At 43.6% G+C, this 24,115-nt stretch overlaps 10 protein-coding genes across 10 annotated transcripts; 5 read left to right on the plus strand and 5 right to left on the minus strand.

Annotated features, from left to right (window-relative positions):
* Window positions 1–81: 81 nt before the first annotated feature.
* V865_006560 (uncharacterized protein) lies at window positions 82–2,598 on the minus strand (the record flags this gene model as incomplete). Its single annotated transcript, XM_066230318.1, has 7 exons — window positions 82–485; window positions 580–627; window positions 709–960; window positions 1,032–1,146; window positions 1,214–1,635; window positions 1,711–1,970; window positions 2,042–2,598. The coding sequence occupies 7 exons, from the start codon at window positions 2,596–2,598 to the stop codon at window positions 82–84; spliced, it is 2,058 nt and encodes a 685-aa protein (XP_066086415.1).
* A 348-nt stretch (window positions 2,599–2,946) lies between these two features.
* V865_006561 (uncharacterized protein) lies at window positions 2,947–3,655 on the plus strand (the record flags this gene model as incomplete). The annotated part of the gene is made up of 2 exons (XM_066230319.1): window positions 2,947–3,284; window positions 3,355–3,655. 2 exons carry the CDS (start codon window positions 2,947–2,949, stop codon window positions 3,653–3,655), a joined length of 639 nt encoding a protein of 212 aa, XP_066086416.1.
* A 245-nt stretch (window positions 3,656–3,900) lies between these two features.
* On the minus strand, window positions 3,901–4,463 carry V865_006562 (uncharacterized protein; the record flags this gene model as incomplete). Its single annotated transcript, XM_066230320.1, has 3 exons — window positions 3,901–4,021; window positions 4,083–4,177; window positions 4,233–4,463. 3 exons carry the CDS (start codon window positions 4,461–4,463, stop codon window positions 3,901–3,903), a joined length of 447 nt encoding a protein of 148 aa, XP_066086417.1.
* A 478-nt stretch (window positions 4,464–4,941) lies between these two features.
* Window positions 4,942–5,918, plus strand: V865_006563 (uncharacterized protein; the record flags this gene model as incomplete). Its single annotated transcript, XM_066230321.1, has 2 exons — window positions 4,942–5,547; window positions 5,646–5,918. 2 exons carry the CDS (start codon window positions 4,942–4,944, stop codon window positions 5,916–5,918), a joined length of 879 nt encoding a protein of 292 aa, XP_066086418.1.
* A 566-nt stretch (window positions 5,919–6,484) lies between these two features.
* V865_006564 (ATP-dependent RNA helicase DBP4) lies at window positions 6,485–9,643 on the minus strand (the record flags this gene model as incomplete). Its single annotated transcript, XM_066230322.1, has 8 exons — window positions 6,485–6,733; window positions 6,814–7,380; window positions 7,462–7,827; window positions 7,914–8,351; window positions 8,447–8,799; window positions 8,895–9,305; window positions 9,364–9,424; window positions 9,479–9,643. 8 exons carry the CDS (start codon window positions 9,641–9,643, stop codon window positions 6,485–6,487), a joined length of 2,610 nt encoding a protein of 869 aa, XP_066086419.1.
* Window positions 9,644–10,098: 455 nt separating this feature from the next.
* V865_006565 (uncharacterized protein) lies at window positions 10,099–11,969 on the plus strand (the record flags this gene model as incomplete). The annotated part of the gene is made up of 5 exons (XM_066230323.1): window positions 10,099–10,777; window positions 10,857–11,062; window positions 11,197–11,600; window positions 11,723–11,806; window positions 11,888–11,969. The coding sequence occupies 5 exons, from the start codon at window positions 10,099–10,101 to the stop codon at window positions 11,967–11,969; spliced, it is 1,455 nt and encodes a 484-aa protein (XP_066086420.1).
* Window positions 11,970–12,246: 277 nt separating this feature from the next.
* On the minus strand, window positions 12,247–14,287 carry V865_006566 (diphthamide biosynthesis protein 1; the record flags this gene model as incomplete). The annotated part of the gene is made up of 7 exons (XM_066230324.1): window positions 12,247–12,588; window positions 12,670–12,913; window positions 12,993–13,539; window positions 13,615–13,683; window positions 13,761–13,813; window positions 13,888–14,023; window positions 14,101–14,287. 7 exons carry the CDS (start codon window positions 14,285–14,287, stop codon window positions 12,247–12,249), a joined length of 1,578 nt encoding a protein of 525 aa, XP_066086421.1.
* A 272-nt stretch (window positions 14,288–14,559) lies between these two features.
* V865_006567 (uncharacterized protein) lies at window positions 14,560–15,497 on the plus strand (the record flags this gene model as incomplete). Its single annotated transcript, XM_066230325.1, has 4 exons — window positions 14,560–14,666; window positions 14,740–14,905; window positions 15,142–15,253; window positions 15,373–15,497. The coding sequence occupies 4 exons, from the start codon at window positions 14,560–14,562 to the stop codon at window positions 15,495–15,497; spliced, it is 510 nt and encodes a 169-aa protein (XP_066086422.1).
* A 444-nt stretch (window positions 15,498–15,941) lies between these two features.
* V865_006568 (methylenetetrahydrofolate reductase) lies at window positions 15,942–18,368 on the minus strand (the record flags this gene model as incomplete). The annotated part of the gene is made up of 6 exons (XM_066230326.1): window positions 15,942–16,106; window positions 16,182–16,301; window positions 16,417–16,800; window positions 16,904–17,544; window positions 17,660–17,984; window positions 18,078–18,368. The coding sequence occupies 6 exons, from the start codon at window positions 18,366–18,368 to the stop codon at window positions 15,942–15,944; spliced, it is 1,926 nt and encodes a 641-aa protein (XP_066086423.1).
* Window positions 18,369–18,819: 451 nt separating this feature from the next.
* V865_006569 (uncharacterized protein) lies at window positions 18,820–22,813 on the plus strand (the record flags this gene model as incomplete). The annotated part of the gene is made up of 13 exons (XM_066230327.1): window positions 18,820–18,923; window positions 18,985–19,064; window positions 19,125–19,271; window positions 19,332–19,432; window positions 19,503–20,763; window positions 20,840–21,022; window positions 21,077–21,345; window positions 21,457–21,784; window positions 21,865–21,880; window positions 21,944–22,016; window positions 22,080–22,280; window positions 22,359–22,691; window positions 22,757–22,813. 13 exons carry the CDS (start codon window positions 18,820–18,822, stop codon window positions 22,811–22,813), a joined length of 3,153 nt encoding a protein of 1,050 aa, XP_066086424.1.
* Window positions 22,814–24,115: the final 1,302 nt, after the last annotated feature.

Raw genomic sequence — 24,115 nt, forward strand, 5'->3', positions numbered from 1 at the left:
TGTAAACAACATACATATAACGAGTTATAGAGGATGAGAAGTATATATGCTGTGGTATACAATGATATGCTTGATAGTTGATCACTTCTTCTCCTGATCTTCTTCGTTCTCCTCCTCCTCTTCATCTTCCTCATCATCATCATCATCATCATCATCTATACCCAGCGCGTCGAAGAACCCTCCAACCCTACCCACGATCTTATCACTCTTCACCACATTCTCGTCCACGTCTTGTTCCTCCTCTTCCTCGTCTTCTTCTTCTTCCAGCTCCGATATATCCTCAGAATCATACTCCAACCCATCTTCATCATATTCCTCTCCACTAGTTGCCTCATCACGATGCGGATTAACCTTCTCGTCATCATACACATCTATATCCTGATCCTCCGCTTCCGATCCTAACCAAATTCCTTTCCCTTCTCTGCCTTTCATTCCTGGTGGATAGAATCCCCATCTGATCTTCCCGTCTGCCAATAGTCGCATGACTACAGTACACATGCCATCTCATCAGCTTTGGCTCATATAGGATATCCAGGATAGCGTAGGTAAAGCTGATTCGACAAAATCAGTGTTACTCACTTCCATTGGCTGCTCGATTGATATCGGGTCTTCCACTCTTAGCGCTCACTACGCCATCCCACCGAGAGACATATCAGCTTGCACTCAAAGGAAGTTGAGGTCGAACGCGAGCTGAGAGTTTGCACTCACGATATCCTCTATCAAACGCTCGACCTTCCATTATCTTCCCGGCCGTCCATTTCTCCTTACTCTCCTCTTCTTCCCTCTTGATCCTCTCTGCCTCAGCAAGCTTGGGATCCCTGTACGTCCTCTTCCCAGCGTACGGATCGAAATCGCCCTCGGCGACTGTATAGGGTATCTTGAATATGGTCTCTAAGGGGAGACGTTGGGCGCAGAAGGTTATACACGCTGGCAGAGATGCGATTTGAGAGATTGGTATGGCTATCAATTGAATAGAATGATTCGTAAGCACACCGTGTTTTGGAAAGGATGAGAAAATATGAAGGACTTACTAGCTGCTAAAGCTTGGATCTCCAACCCTACTAATGACGGACATACCAATCCTGGACAATCTACGAATCGTATTTCCTTCTTACTTCCCCAGAACATAGTTTGGAAGTGTTTAGTCTGTGAACAAAACGTCGTCGATGTCAGCTGTCCATCGTATGCTGCAATTTGCAAGCATGATACTCACTTTACCTGGAGTTCTACTAGCTTTGACTTTCTGTTCTCCCAGCAAGGCGTTCAATAGAGATGACTTTCCTACGTTAGGCTGTCCTATCAAACCTATCGTAAGGGGCTCTTCGGCCTGGTCTCGTGGGCGAGTATCGTTACTATCATTTCCAGACCCCTGAGCCTGATCTTTATCCTGTTTAACATCCTTCTGCACAATGGACTTTGTCGAATGAGTAGCAGCTATATCATATGGATATTCTTCTTGCGCCAAAGAAGACCAATCTACCCGAGGTCGAACAGACGGTTTCCAATCTTTCAATTTCTCTGGATTCTCTTTTGCCCATGTGGGAGCTTCTAGCATTCTTTCATGAGCAGTCTTGAGTGCTATGATGAGCTCTTCGAGTGAATCTTGCGGTATATCAGGTCTATGTCTACCTTTACCTATCATAGATTCCCATCAATCAGCTACTTGCGATTCCACTGCAGCTGTTCTTACAGCCGATAGTGATCACTCACCATTATCTAAGAGCTCAACATCATATGATCTCACGCTGACTACCTGCACGCCTTCTTGTCCCCACCATCCTCTAACCCAATCTTTCCACCCTTCCAGTGCAGCAGGATCAACCAAATCGGATTTAGTCAGAATCAGTATAATCTCCTTGTGGGGTTTCAGGTTTTGAAGATAGGTGCGTAAGGACGGGGGACAATGTAATAACGGACATCGAGAATCGAGGAGAAGTAAAAGGATATTAGACGATTCCGTCACTCTCCATCTACATCCAACAAGTTACTCGGGTAAGCTGCAAAACCGACATACAGGAGATATGGGTATCGGGAAGCTTACAGTTGTCTCCATACTTCCAGATTCGTTTCATACCATGTCGGTCCTCTTGGATATTCCTCTTCCTGTTCATCCTGCTCATCGATATACTCCTGCATAATCTCATTGGTGACTTTCAACCATTTCTTAAACATCCCTTCTTCATTCCTCTCTACTTCCTTCTTACTTTGTCCAACTTTGAATTTCGGTCTACTAGGACAGCTCAACTTTCCCTCCTTATCCCTCTCCGTCAATATCTCCAAAGGGAATACCGCACTTTCCATCGACAGTGGTCGTTCGAGTTCAAGTTCAAAAGCAAGATTACGAGTTTTCGTAAGGTATTCTGGCGATAATCCGTAGAATTTCGATTTCAACCTTACGCTAGAGGAATTAGGATCTACTCCGCCTGATTTGGATGCTAGCGTTCTGACTCTTCCATATTTGTCGTTCAGTTTATGTAGACCCGCTGCGTGATCTTCAACTGATAGATCGCCTCGTTTCAAGGCTCGTTTGTCGAGGAGTTTCTGACGTTTGTGTTTGCCTGATTGTGCCTTTCGCCGAGGCACATGCATTGTCGACATGGTGGAAGGGTTGAGTCTCTTATTTCTGTGATTTATAGGTGTCTCTCTGGTTGACCAAGGGAAAGGTTCGACAAGTATGGAATAATCACTTGTATTTGTGGTTGGTAGGTTGGAAGTAAACCAACTTTTTTCGTTTGATGCGTTTTATAGACGTCATTGCGAAGTTAGAGTATCGCTCGGATCCGAGATGGTGAGTGTGACGGGATCAAATTTGTTGATGCGATCTTATCGGAACCGGTTATCTATTCCTATCCTGCTATCTTCTCTCCAGTATCTCAAGTCGAGTAAGTTAAATAGTCCATCTTGTATCAGTTGACTCGTTGGCAGACCCATGGTAGTGGAGCGAAAATGACGACCACCTCCGAAGACTCCATCCTATCCCTTTCCTCTCTAGCCTCCGCGCCAGCACTCGAATCACTCCTCGTACTCCTCTTTGAGCCCTCCACAGCCCTGCGTAATCTGCTAGTCCCCTCTGTACTCCTTCGACTCACCGCCCGCTCAGAACCTCCTGCAAGCTACAATGAACTGATAGATATCTGTCAGGAAGTATCGAGCGACTGGACATGGGATGAGAAAGCTGAATTCATAAGTGGACATCCGATGATTGGGGAGGTGAAAGGGTTGAGTAAGTTGAGTGGGAAAGAACAGGGTAATTCAACTGTCACGCCGAAAGTAGTCTTGGATAGGTGAGTACCCTTAGTTCCCGTAGAAGAATCCTTGCTCAGTACTCAAGCTGATACTATATGATGTGTTTAGACTTGCCCATCTGAATGAGCTTTATTGTACCATCTACCCTGACCTGAGGTACATAACTTTCGTAAATGGACGATCAAGAGCAGCGATTATACCTGAATTCGAATCAATCCTGAATCTCCCTCTCTCACCTCAGCCTCTACCGGATGACTTCCCTACTGCTCAACCACCGTTAGATTCGGAAGAAGTGAAAAGCCGGGTTAAATTGCCAGAAAGCGAAGAATGGAAGAAAGAGTGCGAAAGGGGTTTAGGCGATGTATGGTTAATTGGAAGAGCAAGATTAAGGGGATTGGGCTTACAGTGATCAATGGACATCTGATACTGGGCTGTATGCAGATGAAATGCGAGAAGCAATTCATATATCTATATGATCATTCATAGGCATGTCACGGTTCGTAAAATTGGGATGGGTATATCTACTAATTATATATATCTATGAAAACGTCCAGCGTAAATCCCAAAATCGAGATGGGGTAATATGGTGTATATTCATGAGATTCAGAATGATAAGACTTATAAATGACGAAAGGTCTAGGAAGTCTAAATGGTCTACAGCATCCTGACACACTCGTTGTCTACTAATGCGTAGCCGTATTTGCACGCTGAGACTTCACACTGACCTCTGGTACAGGTAACTCCTCCGAGAGCGACATTGGGGAGGGCAGAGCAGCTGGACAAGGACAATCATCAGCTTACACTTCCTTATAGTGAAACTTCTAGTCTGGACTTACTCTACTCCGGTGGCAGTACTATTCCTGTACGTGGGACCGTAAAGGCCCTGCATACATCCTCCGCAGGCCTCCAGATCGGCTTGGGTATCAACGCACTGGGCATGGTCTTTCAGCTTACTCTCTAAAAATCAGGATTTGGCATGAGCTCACCTCGAATGCTTCCTTGTCGCTTCCGATTATGCAGCCAGTCAAGCCTGAAGGGCAGTATTGAAACCTAGAAGCTTGGGCTTGACGTAATCGTTCTTTCAATTGTCGTCGCGCAACACCCGTTGGCGTCGTCACGGAGTGGGTGTATACGTAGAAACCACTACTTGCCGCAGCTCCTTGACAAGCTTGCGAATCGTCCGGTATGTTCTCTTCGGCACATAGACAAACGTACATTCCAGCATATCGACTCATACCAGCGCTTTGAAAAGTTGAACAGGCGGTGAAACACGCTTCCGGTGTTGCTACAAACGATGTTCGTGCAAATCCGTTACTGGTCACTGAAGAACCACAACTATACATCATCTGTTGATCAAACCGGATAAGTCTCACTGAGACCAGACGAGTGAAAATTCACCGGCACTGGCACTATCAGTACCTCAATCTGTTTCAAAGACCACCATCGACTATTGCTCATCAAGTGATAACGCTTCGGCGCCATACCCATCTGGATCTATTTATTGGTTGGATCCTGTGCCAAGACGAAAGACTCTTTCGCGGATCGTAAAGATTCATGTTGATCATCTGATCTTTTACTGGAATCTGGAGTCTTAGATAAGAAGGAACAAAACCAATATTTGAACAGATACCATCGCCTTTCCTCCCTCCTACATCGAATGTCTATAAGACACATCCTGCAATAATGTCAGCAACCATGACTCGTTCTCCATCACCTTCCTTCGGTGCCACCCAACGCAAGAAATCATATTCACCCCAACCGTCTCCTGCTCCATTCCTTACTCCTAACCCATTCGATACTCCTCAGAGACCACAGGGATTCTCATTCGCCTCATCAGCTTCGAGACCTCTACCTAGACGATTACTTTCACTCCAATCGTCTTCTGCTTCTTCTTCTTCTCAGAGGGTGACTCCATACTCCATACCAAGTCCCATATCACCCATCTCACCTATTTCGTCTCCTTCTCTACCTTCTAAACCAAAACGACCCACTATCTCTCATCGATCACATTCGTTCTGCGCCTCAAGTTCCAATGCAACTTATGCACTCGCATCTGCCCCTTCCTCCGGACACTTATCTCCCGATAAGAGGGTCTTGGTGGCTCCTCCGCTTGAGAGGACGTTGAGTTCGATAGGTCAGAAGGGAAATACATCACCTCCTACTCAACAGATGCAACGACCCCTCGGAATGGGTATGGGTATTGAGAACATCAATTTGCAAAGGACTCCTACAAGGAATAACTCCAATTCCAACCTTAGAGGTGGAGTATTGAGCGAGAAAGATGTAAATTCCGAATATCAAGTGAGTCATAAATCCATTGTAAATTCATACTGCTGTTCACCTGAGAGTGGGATCAATCCGTTGATATATGATTGTGTACTTCAATTTTCAATTTGTAGTCACCACCTACCATACCTACAATTTACGTTCATCCATCTCTCACACCACCAAGACCATCACTATCGACAACACAACAAGATGAATCTTCCAGATCGTCGTCTTTCGCTTCCTCAGCATCGACCGCTATCCTAACTCCGACTACACCACACGACCTTCTGTTCAAGAATGATCGACTAGCGAAAGATGACCGTGAAGATGACGAAGAGGAGGTTCAAGATCAAGGTCAAGGTGATAATGATCTTACACAAGGTGTCGATCATCTCATGATTTAACAATGATCTTCATCTCATTACGAGTTTTTCTGGGTTTTCATTCATCGGTGTCTGACATCTTGCTACTACCATACATTCATACACTTCGTTTCTGTTCATAACTGAAAACAAAAAAACAAACAAACAAACAAACAACATCATTAACGACTTCTTCATGACCTTTTATATATATATCTTCATTATATTTACGAATATTAGATTGTTTCCATTCCCTTTTCACGAATTCGGTTAATGCTGTTCTTTGTCTTTGATACTGTATTGATAGCTTTATTTCTGGGTTGGATTCGATTGGGTTACGAAGATACAAAACATTATAGACTTTTCTTTTTCTCTGATAATTATGAGCTGTATTGATAGTCTTGATTCTTAGTTACAGAATCCTTTTTGGCTTTCGTGGAATATGATGTAGTAAATAAACGAATGAAGAGATGTATGAAATCAGACTGATTAATATCGAACGTTCATATGCCTCTGATAACTTCTAGACCATTCCCAACTAATAAAACCAACTTAGTCAAAAACCCGGACAAACCACATCAAGAATGCATGCAATATACCTTGACAATTTAAGAACCTTGTAACAACCTCAAAGCCAGTTCCTCATCATCCTCTAACCTTGCTTTACTATCAAGTTCTTCTTCAACATCAGGTTTGAATTTGTTCTTTCTCTTTTTCTTGTTCCTAACTTCGACTTCGGGTTCAGATGAAGGTGAAGGCGATCGATCGTCGATATCCGAATGATCACCCTGGTCTGCTCCTCCGATATACGCCACAGGTACATCGGCATCTTCGTCAGACATATACTCTTTACGCATCTGTATATGATATGATATTTCAGTCAGTCAATCAGCAAAGTGGAGCGACATGGTCTCCATCCATCGATCCATTGACTCACCTCTCTCTCCCTCTCTTTCCTCTTCCTCTTCAATTCATTCCTCTTCTCCTTCGCCACGAGCTTATCAACCTCATTGGCAACTTTCATTTTCTCCCTCTGCTCTTCCAGGTACTCCCTTCGTTTAGCTTCTGACATGAATTGGTTCTCAACATCTTTACCAGTCTCATAGAAATTCCTAGATTCTCCTGTAACTTCATCGAAAATCAATTTCTCTCCTGTAACCCCAGTCTTCAATTTCGATTTTTTAGAGGTGGCAGCTTTCAATTTCCTCTTTGATAGATCTTCTGAGCTTATCAAAGGTTTCTCTGATCCCTTTACTAAACCAGTGATTGCAGTGGTTTCTTTACCTTCTGCTACTTTGAGTAATTCACCATGCGATCCTTCATCATCATCATCCGACAAATTATGATTCTTCCTTGCCAGCGTAAACACATCGTCATCTCCCTCTTCTTCATCTTCGGCTTCGCCATGAGAGACCAGCGCGGTATAATGGGGAGTGAGAATAGATTGGTTCTTTCGCTCAAACATTCTATCGTATTTTGTTCGGACTGCTGGGGCGGAGTTAGGCTAATCACGCGGAAGATGTATAATTAGCATTCCAACAAAAAAAAAAGCAAGTCGAATGGACCGACTGTATGAGGAACTTACTTTGTCAAAGGACGATGAATCACTTTCACTCTCACTCTCATCTTCAACTTTATCCCCTGCATTAACATCCTCCTCTTCCTCTTCATCACTTCCTTCGTCACTTGTCTCCTCTTCATCCTCGTCAGACTCGTCATCACTTCCCACCACACCTCTCTCCTCCACCCTCACTTCCTCCTCATCCTTTTTCTCATTCTCATCCTTCTTCTGACCACCTCGGACTTTCGAAGCTTTCTGCTCCGCAAATTTGATCTGGGGTGCACCAGGTAGACCCATACTTTCCGCAAAAGCTTCGGCGGGTAACTCTGATAATTTGAAAACAGATTTATCTTTTTGGATATGAACCGATTTCATGTACGAGATGAATGCCTAGAAGTCATCAAACAAATATTTAATCTCTGACCTCTGAAAGAGGTATTCGAATTAGACTAATCGATCATGTAAGAATAACTCACCCTTTGACCTAGGTATTTAATTTCAGGTTCTCTGAAAGCGAAATTTTGCATTTGCTGTTTCAGATTACCCATTTTACTCTGTTTGATCTTTATTTTCTTCACATCCAACATCTTCTCTTTGAACCTATCTAACATCCCTTGCTCCTCGCTGGGACACAATAACGTCAACGCATGTCCCCCAGCTTGATATCGAGCCGTTCGTCCGATTCTGTGGATGTACGTATCGACATCGTCTGGACAATCTAATTGTATTACCCAATCTACTGCGGGGAAATCTAAACCTCGAGCAGCAACGTCGGTACAGATCAACAAGGCATGTTTGGAACTAGAGTATTTCTGGAAGATCGTTAGACGCGTAGCTTGCTTTTGTTTTCCGTGGAGATGCATTAATGGTAGACCGGGATGAAGTCTTTTGAAGGTTTCGAAGATGAATCGGACCTGAAGAAATATTTCATCCAGCACCGATCGTCAGAATTCGTAGTACGTCCATCAGATCTTCAGAGCAGATGTATAGCAACGTAACCAAAACTGACCTGTTTACCCGAAGTAACGAAAACAATTCCTTTCATCTTCAAATGACTCTTCACAAAACCCCATAACGTATCCAGTTTCCGTTCGAGGCCAACCACAGCATAATACTGTTCCAAGTTGGAAGGTACCACGCCCTCTTCACCAGCTTTATTACAATTGATATATTCAGGTTGATATAACGATAATTTAGCCAATGCAGCTAGATCTTTCGTTTGAGTGGCCGAAAACAACAGTGTCTGACGTGTGGGTCTGGTAGATGAATTTGAAGTGGAAATACCAGGGGAGAAATGGCCTATGATCGCTCTCAGGGCTGGAAGAAATCCCAAATCAAGTAATCTATCCGCTTCGTCCAACACTATAATATGGAAATCGAACCAAGTCAGCTCGACTCAATGACTGCATTTCATACAGAACAGTGTGTGATGTTCGGAATAGTAACATGACACCTACCTAGAACCTTCACACCTGAAGATTCGAATCCGACAGTACTATCCAAATGCTGCAGCAATCTACCAGGAGTAGCAATAAGGATATTCATCCTTCCCAACCTCTCTTGCTCCTCTTTGAGTGGTTTACCACCTATGACCAAACCAGCTGAGAAATTATGATATTTTCCTATATCCCTTAGTTGATTGAAAGTCTGCACGGCCAATTCCCTTGTAGGTGATATGACGACTGCTCCCAACCCATCCATCGGACCCCATTTATCTAGGTATAATCTCTCTAACATTGGTATGAGGAAGGCAAGAGTTTTGCCCGAGCCGGTTTTGGCTGAACCAAGAAGATCTTGACCACGGAGCGCAGGGGGGATGGCCAGTTGTTGGATAGGTGTAGGGTTGAGGAAATGACTGCTTTTGAGACCTTTATGATATTCCGTGAGCTATTAACGGGTCATGTTACTCACAATGAAAGAACTCACCTTTCAAAGTTCGGGAAGAAAGAGGTAGCTCATTGAACAAAGTGATCTCGGCAGGAGGTATCTGTTACAGCCATCAGCTACGCAGTGAACTTCAAAATCACTCTTGTCAGCTTACCCAACTGTCCACTTTTGCTTGGAGCTCCTTCAGCTCTTCATCGATCTTCAATCTCTTGGCTTGATTGCTCTTCAATCTAGGTTGAGCGGGTTTGCCCTTGCCACCTTTCCCCTTGGCTCCAGGGGCTGATTTTGAGGAAGAAGCCTTGTTATCTACGAAAGCCATCTTCGAAAGAGGATGATCTTCTGAATACCACGTTGTGTCTATGGCTGTGAGAGATCCAGATGTACTCCAAGAGTGATAACAAGCTTTTCCGAGCAGTTTGTCAACAGATGGATCCCAGAAAAATCTTGACTTTCTGAAAATATGGAAAGATGCCACGTGGGATGTGCCTGATTGCCTCTGTGGAGACCGTGGGAGAGCTGACTGGGATGGGTAACGGGTAAATGGGTAAATGTCATGTCGTCATGGAATCATGTTGACGCGCAAGATGGCATGGATCAAGCAAGATGCAGTGGTAAGTGGTATACCAGCTTATACCGTAAGATCGCGAGCGACCGAGGGTATCTCCAGCTCACAACTCCACATCATCAGCGGAAATCTACATCGGAGAACGGAAGGATAGTAATATCGAACGAAAGGATCACCGGGAAATCAGTCTTCCAAAAACATCATTCAACATGACCAAAGCCGAAGCCACACCGACCCAACCGAAAGCCCGATCTTCACCTAGACTATCATCCGCATCAGCTAAACCCACACCTAGTAGATCATCCAAGAAACCCTCTACTCCGTTGAAAAACAGTATCACCTCGACACCCAGCAGAAGATCGTCAGGTAAATGGATCGAAAAATCAGCAAAGACTTCGCCGTATTTTGATAAATCCAAAGGCAAAGGCAAGGTAGCACAACCGAAGAAGGTGAAAGGGAAAGCGAAAGATGAAGAAGATGAAGATGGGGATTCACCCAGTGGACTGACAGAATCGGACGAACCGAGCTCATCAGATGACGGAGGCTCAGAAGATGATTTCGATCCTTCTTCCTCTAGTGAGCCTGATGAGCTCATCGAGGAGGAATCGGATGAAGAAGGATCGATAGATTCAGAATTCTTAGATGAGGATCAACCAAAGAAGAAAATTGGTAATAAGAGGAAATCCGTCTCCGGTGGTGGTAAAGGTGGGGGAGTAGCGAAGAAAGTCAAACTGTCTAACGGGATTGGGACTGGAGTCGGGAAGGGTGAATCAGATGTGAAGATTGAGGGATACGACGACGAGGATGATTATGACGATGAAGAGGTAGAATTGGAAGAAGGACAGGAAATTGCTGGGAGGATATATCCTGCGCCCAAAACTGGACAAGGTGAGTACCTTCTTTTCTCCCATTATGGATGAGCTGGGAATGAAACGATCGTTAAGCAAGTAAATCGTTGCGCTTCCAGTTCCACCTGGACGGATATCTCAAAATACGTTGAATTTCCTGAAGAACCTTCAAATACCAGAAAGGAACGATAGAGAATGGTTCAGATCGCACGAACCATCTTTCAGACAAGCTGAGAATGAATGGAAGGCTTTTGTAGGGACGGTACAGATGAAGTTCCACGAAGCTGATGATGAGGTACCGATTTTACCTCCTAAGGATATTATAGTGAGTGTGAGGGAATGATCACCGGGCAGAATTGTTATCTTCAATTTTAGGATCCACTCGATCGAAATATACTTGCGTCAGGAATACCATAACAACATTACGCAAAGCTAATCATCAAAAATGGACTTCCATAGCATCGTATATATCGAGATGTCCGTTTCTCATCCGACAAAACACCTTACAAACGTAATTTCTCAATGTCAACAAGTAGAGGTGGACGTAAAGGCATATGGGCAGCATATCATCTATCTATCTCCCCCAATGATAAATCCCTATTGGCAGCTGGGATATGGCAACCTGGTAAAAATGAATTAGCACAAATACGACATCATCTCCAGACCGACCCACAGAGATTCAGAGATTGTATTTCCCATCCTGATTTCGTGAAGTTATTTGGTGAGGCTAAAGCTGATAAGAAGGGTAGAAGACAAAATGTTTTTGGGAATGATGATCAACTCAAAGTTGCTCCCAAGGGAGTTGAAAAGGATCATAAAGATATTGATTTGTTGAAATTAAGGAGTATAGCTGTCGTACATCAGTGAGTGTAACTATCTTTAAACCCACACGAGAACATGTCCATTCCATACATCAACACTGAACATGATGGATTTTATGGTATATGCGGATATGTGTCTGAACTGAATGATCACCCGTTGTTAGCTTCACAGATGAGCAAGTCATTTCTAAAGATTTTCAAGAACAATTATACGATGTTTTGGTAGTAATGCGCCCCTTTGTCAGGTTGTGAGTTGCTCATTTCCCTTTGCAGCCTCGTTGATGCGGTTGAGTTCACATATTGATCGATGAGTGCTGTATGATATTTAGATTGAACGATTATGTGACCCTACCACCAGGTACAGGTGATGACGATGATGATGACGAGGCGGAAGAAGGGGAAGATGAGTAGATTGATATGCGTGGCGAATATAGAACTTTTACGCACGATCGATCAAGCGTGAAACCCCGTCGGTCAGGGTCCGGGCGTGCCGTGAACCTAGAAGAGCATCGGATTTGCTGGATTATACAAATTCCTTTTGCACCTTGACTTGTTACACTAGTTGTAGATACCTAGACTGGCTTGTCGAATGGACGGGATTTATTTGATATATACAACTACGCATCATGCATATACTAGTATATCACATCTTATCTTGACCTACATTTGTGATTCTAAAGGCTCAATATCAAACCTTGACTTTATGTCTAGGTGTCCAAGGACCCAAACTTGCATCGGCATAGAAATCCATTGGATAATCTCCTTCTCCCGATTCCTGCCCGTTGCTGGTACTTGCAAGTGAAAGACCGGCCCATCCCTTGATCCTACCAGAGGCTACACTAGCCTCGTAAGGACTTAAGAGTGGTCTGGAGAATGCGTAACCCCAATCGATCGATAACCTAGGACAAGAAGTTTGAATAAAGGTTGATATTTCTTCTTGAGAGAATAATGATAATTTGAGGGGTGATAATTCAGATAATAGGATTAATAAAGGTGGTATAGAATTGGTTGGGAGAGTTGAAGTTATTGACTATTTAATACAATACATCAAAATCAGTGTGATCTCCCACTGACCTCAACGAGACTATGATGACAACATAATGGTACTCACCTTCAAGACGCTCAGACTTCCTTGTCTACCCAATGTACCCAACAACACCGCCCAACTCCCACTTCCTTTCTCGACCAACCCTTTCCTAGCTTCTTTGACGGCATCACCCCTTATTCCACGCATCTCAGTATGCTCGTATGTCTCCCTGGTGAACTTCTTGGAGTACGGATCATACCTGAACGCAGGTACGGATGGGTTCGCTATCATGATCGATTCGAGGTGGAATCGACCGTCTCCCACGTAGCTATAAGAACAATATCATATATCAGTAACCGCTGGAGAGAGTCCATTGAATTCAACCCGAAAGAGGACAGATCACTCACATCAATCCATCCACTTCACCCAATTTCGGAGCCGTACAACCTAATATCTCACCGGGCGATAAAGGTTTGACCTGTGGTATAGTTATATCATACTTCCCTCTCCATACTCCTATTTCACCTTTTTCGACTCTACTTAACGGCCCATCCTGCTTTTCCTTTTCTGTCACACTATCTTGTGGTTGTTCGTCTAAAGGTGGCATGGATTTTTCCAAATCGTCTCGAAGGGATTGGATGGAAGCTATAAACTGGATAGTGGAGACTAAAGCTAATCTCGTTGGTAGTTGTTCTTCTTCTGTCTGTTCCTTCTTGGCAGCGTTTGGTATTTCTGTAACTGTTGAAGATTTGTTCTGGGCGACTTGGTCTGATTCTTCCAATTGGATAGGTACTTTCGATCCTGGCTGTGCTGCACCTGCACCCAAGACCAAGCGGTGGAAGGCTTCTCGGGAAGAAGGGAAATTGCGTCGAACAGATAGGGATAGATGTTTGGTATCGATGGATATTTCAACGAAGACGTATAGCGTCTTCAGGGTTGTTTGAGATACAGGTACTACATCGGTCAAAATTGGTATTGATAGCTAGTCAGTGATGGAAGCAAGAAGTCGAGCCAATGGATTCAACTTACTCAAACATGAATGTCCATAATGAACTATCATCTCTGCACCCATCTCTTTTGCTGTATAATCGTCTATACCTGTTCAACATACCATATATCAGCTTATTCGTATACAGAATACAGGTTTATATTCAGCTGCAGATGAAGAAACTGACAACATGCCCCGTAAGTCACATCAGCCAATAACATGGGTAAAGCACCAGTGAACCTATAAATAAAATAGGATCATTAGTAAATGCAAAGCGCAACATACAATATGAAGGGGTTAGTTTTGATACTCACGTTTCGATAATGTCGGCAATCGCACAACCATACATCATCAAACCCTCTGGCATCTGCAATGCTACAGATTTCACACCATCTCGTCGGATGTGATGGATAGTCTTGTGTATCTCGAAATTATAATTTCCAGGTAATCCTACAAAATACAGTCCATATGAGCTACGGCTACAATCACGACCATGACAAGGCCAAGTATGAAGAAATTCGACTAACCTGCGATGGCAGCATTCAGCTGGGGATCATTAAGTATATTATCCGGAATCTGATTCGCAACTCTTCTTATTGGTGTTCTACCCGACGAAGATGAACTACCGGCTTTGGAACTTCCCACGAACCTCTTTCGGGGCTTGGTGGTTGGTTTGGGGTTGATAGGTTTCTCTATACCTTCTACTGCGTCCATCGTGTCTATTTGGGCTTGCTTATGGTTGTTATAGGATGAAGAGAGCTCTATAAGATGGATTGGATGTTAATGTGGTTTAACGCTTTTTCAACTTTTCTCTGGTGGCAAAATGACTTGCTGACGATTAATTTCCCACGGTTGTTCCTCCTTGTTCTTCTTGTTGCTTCCCCTCGTTGGGTCAAGTTACGATACAAGTTCTAAAAAATCGTATCTCACTCCTTCTCTCATCATATCACAATCTAACAGAACAAGGAATTCTCAAGACATCCAGAATGGAGAACAACCTAGCTGCCAACACAGCCGCAAGGAAAGAAAGACTGATAGCTCTGAGAAGGAGGAAAGAAGGTAAAGATGTGAATGGTGATACCAATGGAGAATCGTATGTCCGCCACCTCTCTCACTTCCAAGATATCAAACTGACCAGTGGAGCTTTGTGTGTCATGCGATGGTAGATCACATTTCGCATTCAAGCAGAGAAACTATGATCCAGAGACACGTACATTACGGAAGAGAGGTAAGGAAGAGGAGAATGATAACGATGATACCGTTGAGAAGAATGTGGAAGGGTTGGCGGAACAAATCATCAAAGAGGATGAAGAGAAGAGGAAAGAGGAACTGGTGAGTACAAGACCCTTATTCACCTGTACCAATGAAGGAGAATGGTCGGATTAGAAGTGGGTATAGGAATGGACATCCATCATGGGATGGGATGGGTTATATACAAAATTTCTCTCAAGAAGAGTGGATTGCGTCGAGGCAGAGTTGCTTTGCACACGCAGAGAAGGGACATAAATTCATAAGATATCCACAAACGAGGAGTGCGCTAACGAGATTACTCTTAACATTAATTATAGGACCTATTCAATATCCAACCTAAACGGGCTAATTGGGATTTGAAAAGGGACATGAACAATCGTATGTCGAAATTGGATAGAAAGACGAACGAAGCCATTGCGACTATCTTCAGTGAGTCGTGCATCCCACCACTTGCCATTTCATGCAACTATCATGGTGATCTCTTCTGTAGATGGCAAAAAATCGTATATCGTCTCTGGAAGCTAATATTGTATTTGTTACATTCTCAGGACAACGTCTACAGTCGATGAAGAAGAACCAGAAAGGAGGAGAAGTGGAAGTTGATTTGTTGGCTAGTATGAATGCACAGGAACATGAGAGGGAAGGTGAGACGGATGGAAGTGATGAAGAGTAGTTGAAAGATAAACCAAAATATAGGATTGAACCTATCAGTGTAATTTATATGTACAGTACATTATGGTATCGCGGCAGAGTTACTCAAAGATCGAAGTATGCTCACTCTGACAAGTGCGAGCACCAGAATGTACACAATTGAGTGGATATGCTAATTTAATATGATATTCAACCGAGTTGGATCGGGTTGGTTTCTCTTGCATTCATATTATATATAAAGATCTAGATGATACAAATGCTGGATATATATAGGTTGTCTCTTCGGCGAGAGATTACAAGTTGGATTGTATAGTATAAATGCTTACAAGATTATCATTCGTTTACTTATTTATTTCTATGTTCTTTTCTTTGGTTATGCCTTCTATTTCCTTCTGAATTTGAATTTGAATTTGAATTTGAATTTTTTTGATTATTTACTCCGAGCCGATTAACATTGGTCGCGGTTTTACTCTTCAAGTAAGAACCTCCACAAAGCTTCTTTATCCTTGTAATCATGATGGATCAAACTGACCAACCACCATTCGCTCGCTATGCCTTCTAACAACTTACGTGCGGGTGAATGTCTAGGATAAAGTAACGACCATTCTGTCCAGATATCAAATGCTTCTTCCTATATGGGACCAAAAACGAATATTATTAGCGAGCCGTGTCGCAATTCGATATTTTGTAAGTGTCCCGGACTCACCTTCCAAGCTAAGAAAGATTCAGTTTCGATGATAGTAGACTGAACGATCTCTTGACCTGGGAATACACCCCATGTAACTGCGTTGACAGTATCTTCTTCAGTGTTCGTTTTGAAATCTCCCTATAAGTAGAAACAGTGGTACATCAGTTGTGATGTTCATTAAGACACTAGTGATCACAGTGGAAGATGACTTCTGCACAACGTGGATGTATATATAATGAGACAGACAGCTCACCTTCTTATTACCAGCATAAAAGCTAATCTTCCCCCCACCTCTCTTCTCAACCTTGTCTTTCAATTTCCTGACCTCTTCCGGCTTGACGAAGAACTCCACGAACGATTTCTGGAATACATATCCGCCTCTTGGACCCCAACCATGTATGGGATCTTCGGAATTGACAGCATCTACAGCAGGTTGTGAACCTACAGTCCAGCAGTTCATTTTCGCCGAATTCAATTCCAATAAATACGGTAAGATCGTCAATGACTCGGGGGATAGTGGTAAGTCACAGAAAGGGGTAGTAGGTGTCTGAGGAGATGATTTGAGGTACGAAGTGAAAAATTCCGAAAGTTCAGAAAGGGTCGTGGGTGTACCCCATTCTTTCAATGCTTGGGCAGCCTGCAGAGTTAGAACACGCATTAGTAAAGTGGCATGTATATATGACAGATACATTTGTGATAGATCTCTACGATGCGGGAATTGCACAGATCTCTTCACTCACGGTAATCTTCAAACCACTTCCCCAACCGTCAATCTCACCATAAGCAGGGGATCTCACATCCGTAAATCTACCATTTGGATATTCGTCCCAAGAATCTTCTTGACCCTGACCACTGTTCGAGGGTGCACCACCTTGGATGGCAGCTTTCTTGGGAACAGGTGGTAACGAGTGGTGTTGTAAGCCCCATTGTGCGATTTGACTAGCTTCACTTGGACTAATGGATAATTCCGATATTTGTTGATTGTGATTGGAGGTTGAATGACCATTGATAGCTATCGCACCGTTGGTGGTAGGCTGATCATCTTCAATTAACCTATTATGTCTCACCAGAGGTGATTTCTCCACATTAACTGTAGAAGTGGCAGTCCAATTGAGGTTTTCTAATATGGTTCTAACTGATTTTTCCAAGTTTAGAGTGCAAAAGTGGATTCCGGGGACCAAGCCAGAATCTAAGATTTGTTTGACCATCTTGGTAGCTAGTTCAGCTCCGTATTTCTTGACGGACGAGTCATCCGATGAGATTGGTAATAAATCAGAAGAGATTGATTCGGGTACGGGACATTTGGTGAGATTGACTAGTCTTCGGAAGGAAGAGAAGTTTTGGATGGGCATGATACCGGGTATGATTGGTTGTGTGATACCTATCGAGGGTATGGTCATACCGATAATATCAGTACACAAAGATATATACACCTGCAAGGAGTATGCGAAAAGGGATGAAAGAAATATGTGAGGAATGTCGGTGGCTCAGCTCACCTTTCTCTCTACAAACTTTCACCCAATCCAAAAACCCTTGGACATCATAAAACAACTGCGTGACGATGAAGTCCGCTCCTGCATCACATTTCACTTTGAGGTATTCTAAATCCGATTCAGGTGAGTCGCTGTCAGGATGAGGGGTTGGGTATCCAGCTACACCAATACTGAAATAATCATCATAGTTCTTTCTGATGTATCGGACAAGATCATCGGCATGTTGAAAATAGTCTGGTTGAGGATTGGGTTCGGTGGAATATTCCTCAGATCGTGGTGCATCGCCTCTTAATGCTAGGATATTTCGAATTCCGAGTGACTCGCATTTCTACTCATCCAGAAACCATTACGTATAGTAAGCATACATACAGGAAATGATAGATGCGGAAATGAGCAGGAAAGAGAAGTGAGAGAGGCTCACCTCCAAAGCCTGATCGACTTTCTCTTTCGGCATGTTCGTGCATGTCAAATGCAATATCACTTCCAAACCCAGCTTCGTGATATGTTCCGCTAGTTCCAATGACTTATCTGCTGTTGATCCTCCAGCTCCCCAAGTGACTGATACTGCCAAAGGTGAAGGTAATGGGGCAGAAGCCAATCTCTGAATACGATCGAGCAGATTGACCAGACCTGCCTCTGTCCTCGGTGGGAAGAACTCGAAAGTATGGAATGGACCTTTGCGATCTTCCAGAAGAGAGGTGATCTTTGGCATGGTGGTACTATGTGGTTATTGTGGACGGTGTTATCGAGTGACTGAGAGTGAGGTGTAGAGCGAAAGACAACCAGGTTGAGGTGATTTATGGTGGTTGGGATATGGTTGCATTTTCGAGTAAAACTCGGATCTCGCCATACTCGTACTCGTCCCAAGCTTAATTTGATTCCGTTTTCCGACGGCGATCAATCCAATTAATTACGTAGCATCGAACATCAAGCGAACAAAGTAAATAAATAAAAAACCCATCTTCAGCTGGAATAAGATATCAGAATTTCACTTTCTCACTTCACAACATGCTTGTATCAATAGACCCATTATAATTGCCATGGAATAGAAAGTGTGTATAGCAACAACATAGAATAGCAGAATGATAACAATGGGCAAATCGAATTAGTTTGGGATATACGGACTCTTGTAATCATCAAGTAGTATTGAGAAACGAGAAACGATGGACTGGTTAAACAGGATACGACTCCTGGCTATACCGACTCTGTGTGCTTTTTTGAGTTTCGTATTCGTAGTAATCAGACCTTGGTCTAAGATCGCCGGGCAGTGAGTTTCATTCGTGCCAGGTAGCATTATCGATATGCTAATGCCACTTGTCTGCTCGCAGGTGGGCGTTTCTTGTGTATACTTCGAACCTCATTTTTTTCTTCCCGAGAGGTAGGATAAGTGTACAGCTAGAAGCGACTGGTGAGCTGTCTCCTCAGGAATTCACAAGGAACGATGCATAGCTGACTTATGCGCTTTCAGTTCTCGGTACGATAGGTGGTATACTTGGAATTGTATGGGCTACGGCGACCTTGGCAGTTGCTGCATGGTGTGGAAGGAAGTATGGGGCAGATTCAGCTGAGAGTCGAGCGATTCTTGGATTGGGTCTTGCGTTGCTAGCATTGATCGGTAAGCTTGTACCTTCTTATCTTTGGTGGAAAGTATCCTGATGTTGATCTTGGTGTTTAGTTGGATTTATACGTAGTAAATCCCGTCGGCTGAATGCTTTCTCCAAAATTGCGATCTTCTTTCCAATCTTCATGCTGACTAGTCAACAGTCCATAACGCACGTGAGTGTATCTTTGGACTATGCTTGTGACATGGAAATCATCACTCACAGTCCTCTTTTCTCCCATTTAGCTTACAGCAGCCCATTTCCTACAACAATTCTACGTGGTGATATTTTCCGCTGTCTTCGCTTTTCTCCCCACCCTCCTATTGGCACCTCATCAATCTCACAATCAGATCGGCGTACAGATCGATAACACAGTGAAAACGATATGTTCACTGCTTCCCTTATCTATATCAAACTTGTTAGATGTAGACCATCCCCTTGCACATCAACATGGCAGACGTAACAAGATCGAAAATGGCTCAGGTAATACCTTAGAAGCTCAAACTCAACCATCAGAAACACCTGATCAAGACAAACTCGCCAAGCAGTTGAAAGGTATCGTAGCGAATCTCCACATATCGAGTGCATCGTACGTTAAGGATAGTAGGCTGCTGGAACGTCAATCGACATCATTATTAGCAGTCATCAAATCACTGCAAAAGCTTCAGAGGAACCCATTACTTGGTCAAACAAGTCATGCACCTGGAGAACGTATTCAGGCTGCTCTTCAGAAATCTTTCCCGCCTTCAAGACCGAGTAGCGTGGCCGGCGGTACACCCAAACATCGCCGATCGTTAAGTTTCAGTCGACATCGATCTCGAGCGTCGATATCATCAGAGAGAGAAGCAGCGGGTGGTGATACCTGGCCCAGACACAAGTTACGACATCTTACTAGTAGCTACGGTAGACCTTCGGACTCGCATAGGAGTATACCGCTCAACACCCGACCTGATCTGAAGGACGCAAGTCAGCATCTTGTACAAGCTATCGTAGATTCACTTCAACTTGTTAATTTCACGCTCGCAGAAAAGTTCCACTGGGCAGGTGCAAATAAGGTGGAGGATGCGAAAACGAGGGAAGAGTTGTTCGATGCTAGAGTCAATCTGGAAGATGTCCTAACCGACGTTCAGAGGGCTTTGGGAACTCTATTGAGTGGGACAGAGAAAGGCTTGAATCCTGAAGGAGGAAGAGTCGATGATCTGCGACATACCCAATCGACCTCTTCTGATTCGCCTCTGACACCAAATCCGATACACCCACATGTATCATTCTCAGAATCGACAGACGTGACGAATCTATTGAAAAACAAGGATAGGTTCAGATTAGCTTTTTACATGACTGCTCTTTTAGATCTGGCTCGGGATGTTCATGGAATCACAAACACGGTCATTGGAATGGGAGCCAGAGAAATCACACCTTTTAGCTGGATAGCAATTTTCAGACTGGGATGGATGAGACATGATAAGGATGAAGATGATGCGAATGCACAGGACGGACAACCACCTAGTACGTCTGGTCGAAATAGTACAATGGACGGCCATTTGGTCATTTAAGCTGATACATAATCTTGCATGGCGCATAGACGAAACCGATTTGGTGATGGAGGAAGAACAACCTAAGGATGAAACGAAAGAATACCAGGATATGGATTTCGTCACTGCGACCTTACATCATCGACGATCGCCTGTTACTGAACATGGGGATATGAGAGACAGTATTAGTAGATTTTGGAGAAGAGGATGGGATCAACACCGAGTTGTCAGAGGTAAGTAACCAATCTCTTTCTGCAGATAATATTGATGTTAATTCATAAGAACAGCCCGAATCATGTTATCTCGGTTATTCCATCAGCTCAAACACTCAAGACATGTCCTCTTTTCCCTCAAAATGGTTCTAGGAATCTCGCTCCTTTCCATACCAGCCTTCTTACCTTCTGATCATGCTGGAAGAAAGTGGTATGATACCTCTCGTGGAGGATGGATGGTTGTCTCTTACATGTTCGTCTTGGAAGATACTACCGGTGCGATTCTGAAAGTTGGGTTTTTGAGGGGGTTGGGATGTTTCATCGGAGCTGTCGTGGGGTACATCGTGAGTGATTAATCCATCAAGCCATAGCCAGTGATCCGTAATTTTCATAATCCTTATTTTCATAAGCCCACCATGTTCACTTATGCTAATGATCTCGTCGTCACTGCACAGTGCGCAATAATAGCCCATGAAAACCCATACGCTCTTGTCGTACTAGCAACAGCATGTACCGTACCTATCTCGTGGCATATCCTCTTCAACACCTCAACTCCAGGTCTGGGTGTATCAACTGGAATTACTTTACCCCCTTTACTGTTCATAACGTATCTGAACGAATCACACGGTCAAACGTATTTCACTTTAGCTTGGTATAGGTTCACGGATATCATGATTGGTACCTTTGCTGCTGTACTATTTGGGTCCTTTGTCTGGCCGGTTCATGCGAGAGTACAGTATTTCAGAGCCGTAGGTGGGACTATGGAGAGAATTACGGAGTTTTGTAAGTCCCTTGACCGTCGCCAGGTTGTATCTGCAATTGGAGATGGAAATGATGCTGATTTAGGATTTGACCACGCGTAGACCTGAGAATGAGCAGGTAAGCAGCTATATAATTTGTACCACATCTGAGGTGGGATAGCTGATCGACTGTCTATCGTAGAGATCTAGTCCGGTCATCTCTCGTTTACAGGGTCGACGATAAGCAGTACGACGACCTGGAAGCTAAAATTAAAGTGAGTAGTCTGAGTGCTTCCAGCATATTCTTGATAGCTGATGACGAATTCCTGCTCGATCAGCGCGAATTTGCATTATCCCGAACCCTAGTTGCCATACAAAGACAAGAGATCTCCCTACTTCCTCGACCGGTCAGATTGTATTCGGAAATCATCGATGCCAGTGAAAGACTATTGGAGACATTGGTAGAGATTAGGTTATTGAGGTTCAGTGTCCCCAGGAAAGCGACAGTATTGGATGTTTTGCCCATACGAAGGGAACTGGTAAGTGTAAATATGTACCTGGGATCGCTCCTCTCATGAATGTGAGACGGGCCGGGCTGATTTAAAGCTTTATTTCAGATCTCAACTATCCTGATTAACCTATGGGCTTGCGCACATTCCTTCCATTCTCGTTCCCCTCTCCCCCAATTTCTCCCTACACCTCGATCACCTCTATCGGAATTAATGGAAGTCACCGACCAACATGCTCGAGATATACGTGCGTTCAGAGATACATTCAGCGAAGAAGATATACGAGGTAGAAATAGGAGTAGTTCACCTTCGCCTATCACGATGAACCGGTCTTCCAGTGCTCAAGGTAATGGGGAGGTGGACTATCAAGCTGAGATGGCTATCCTTTATGCTATGGCGGAGAATGAAGCGCTGGGAGAGGTCTGTAATATCCTAGAAGAGGTGAGTTCCAACATGCTCGACTTGCAGTTGAGGTTGCTGATTGTAACATTGTATATTTTCGGTAGATCGTTGCGGCTGCTAAGACGTTGTTCGGTACTCAAACATTCTTAGATACAAATTAATCATTCATACACCCCAACAAACATCACAATCACAAATATATCGATACAGGAACCCATCATCTTACCAATGTTGTATGCATATACTTGACAGCCATTCTAACATTTCACTGTAGGTCCCTTTCTCTGCTGGGTTGCAACTTCGATTCTTCCTACTTTTGCAATTATCACAAGGAATTATCTCCTCTTCTGATACATTTACAAGTAATTTCCCGACTTTGGCAGGTGATACATTTTTCACCTTTTAATCGCGAACTGTGACTTAGATACTTGGTCGTTCTGAGACTAGCTATCGAGACAGTACTAATCTTACGGAAACCATATCGATATCAAGGGTATTCTCTGACACATATACATATCAGTCATACTTCTCCTGGTTTGCCCAAGGAAGTGAAGGGCAAAGAAACTGGAAATCCCGAGTAAAAATGGGAAAATGACGTTGTACAATATGTCCTCTGTACAGTACATGAACAACCTTCTCCTGATCTAGAAAACTACTCAACTGAATAACTGCGGGACTGTAGGAGGTTCACAAAGCCATAAATGAACCCAAACGGATAGAGAAAGTCGAGACTAGTATTGAGTCGTCTCTTCTCCTTGACCAAAATCGAAATCCCTGGACAGCTCCGGTTCGGAGACAAATAGACCCAATGATTCTATATATCTTTCTAATCTTTCGATTCTCCGTGATTGATTGTTCTTCTATCGTTTGTTTCAATTTTGGGATCCCTCCCAATTTGTCCTTTTGACGTTTTCGGAAATCTCGGCTTGCCTTTGCGTCTAACAGCGTCTGATCTCAGCACAAATGGTAACTGATAATCTCACATTGACATAACATATACTCACTAGATCGTGGTTTATTCTCATTTGATATTAGCTATATATAACCATAAAGTGGGTTAGCAGAACCTTACCAAGTTACTGCCCTGTACCTGAGTCTGAAGTGTAGCTCGGCATCAACGGAGGACGTCGTGCCACACTTCGTAAATCAAAGGATGATGGCCTTTGTGCCTCATCATACGCTCAATATTCAGCTGACTAAGGTCTTGCCGGAATCGTCATAGATCTCGGACAACATTGAGCCATAGTGTGGAAAGTCGGATTGGACAGTGGGGCTTGCAAGGTCACGCTAACGACTAAACTGGACGACTCTCGCTTTGTGAAGAGCGCGGCAACAATGCGCTTAAGCAGCTGCACAAACATGTATACTGACCAGAAGGCACAATGATTGACAGGCACATACTTTACATCAACTTGCTGGAAAAAAGAAGAATACTGAATCTGGATCCTCAATTAAGCCACGAC

This window comes from Kwoniella europaea, chromosome 2 (assembly GCF_036810445.1).
Source record: "Kwoniella europaea PYCC6329 chromosome 2, complete sequence".
In the NCBI taxonomy this organism is placed as follows: domain Eukaryota; kingdom Fungi; phylum Basidiomycota; class Tremellomycetes; order Tremellales; family Cryptococcaceae; genus Kwoniella; species Kwoniella europaea.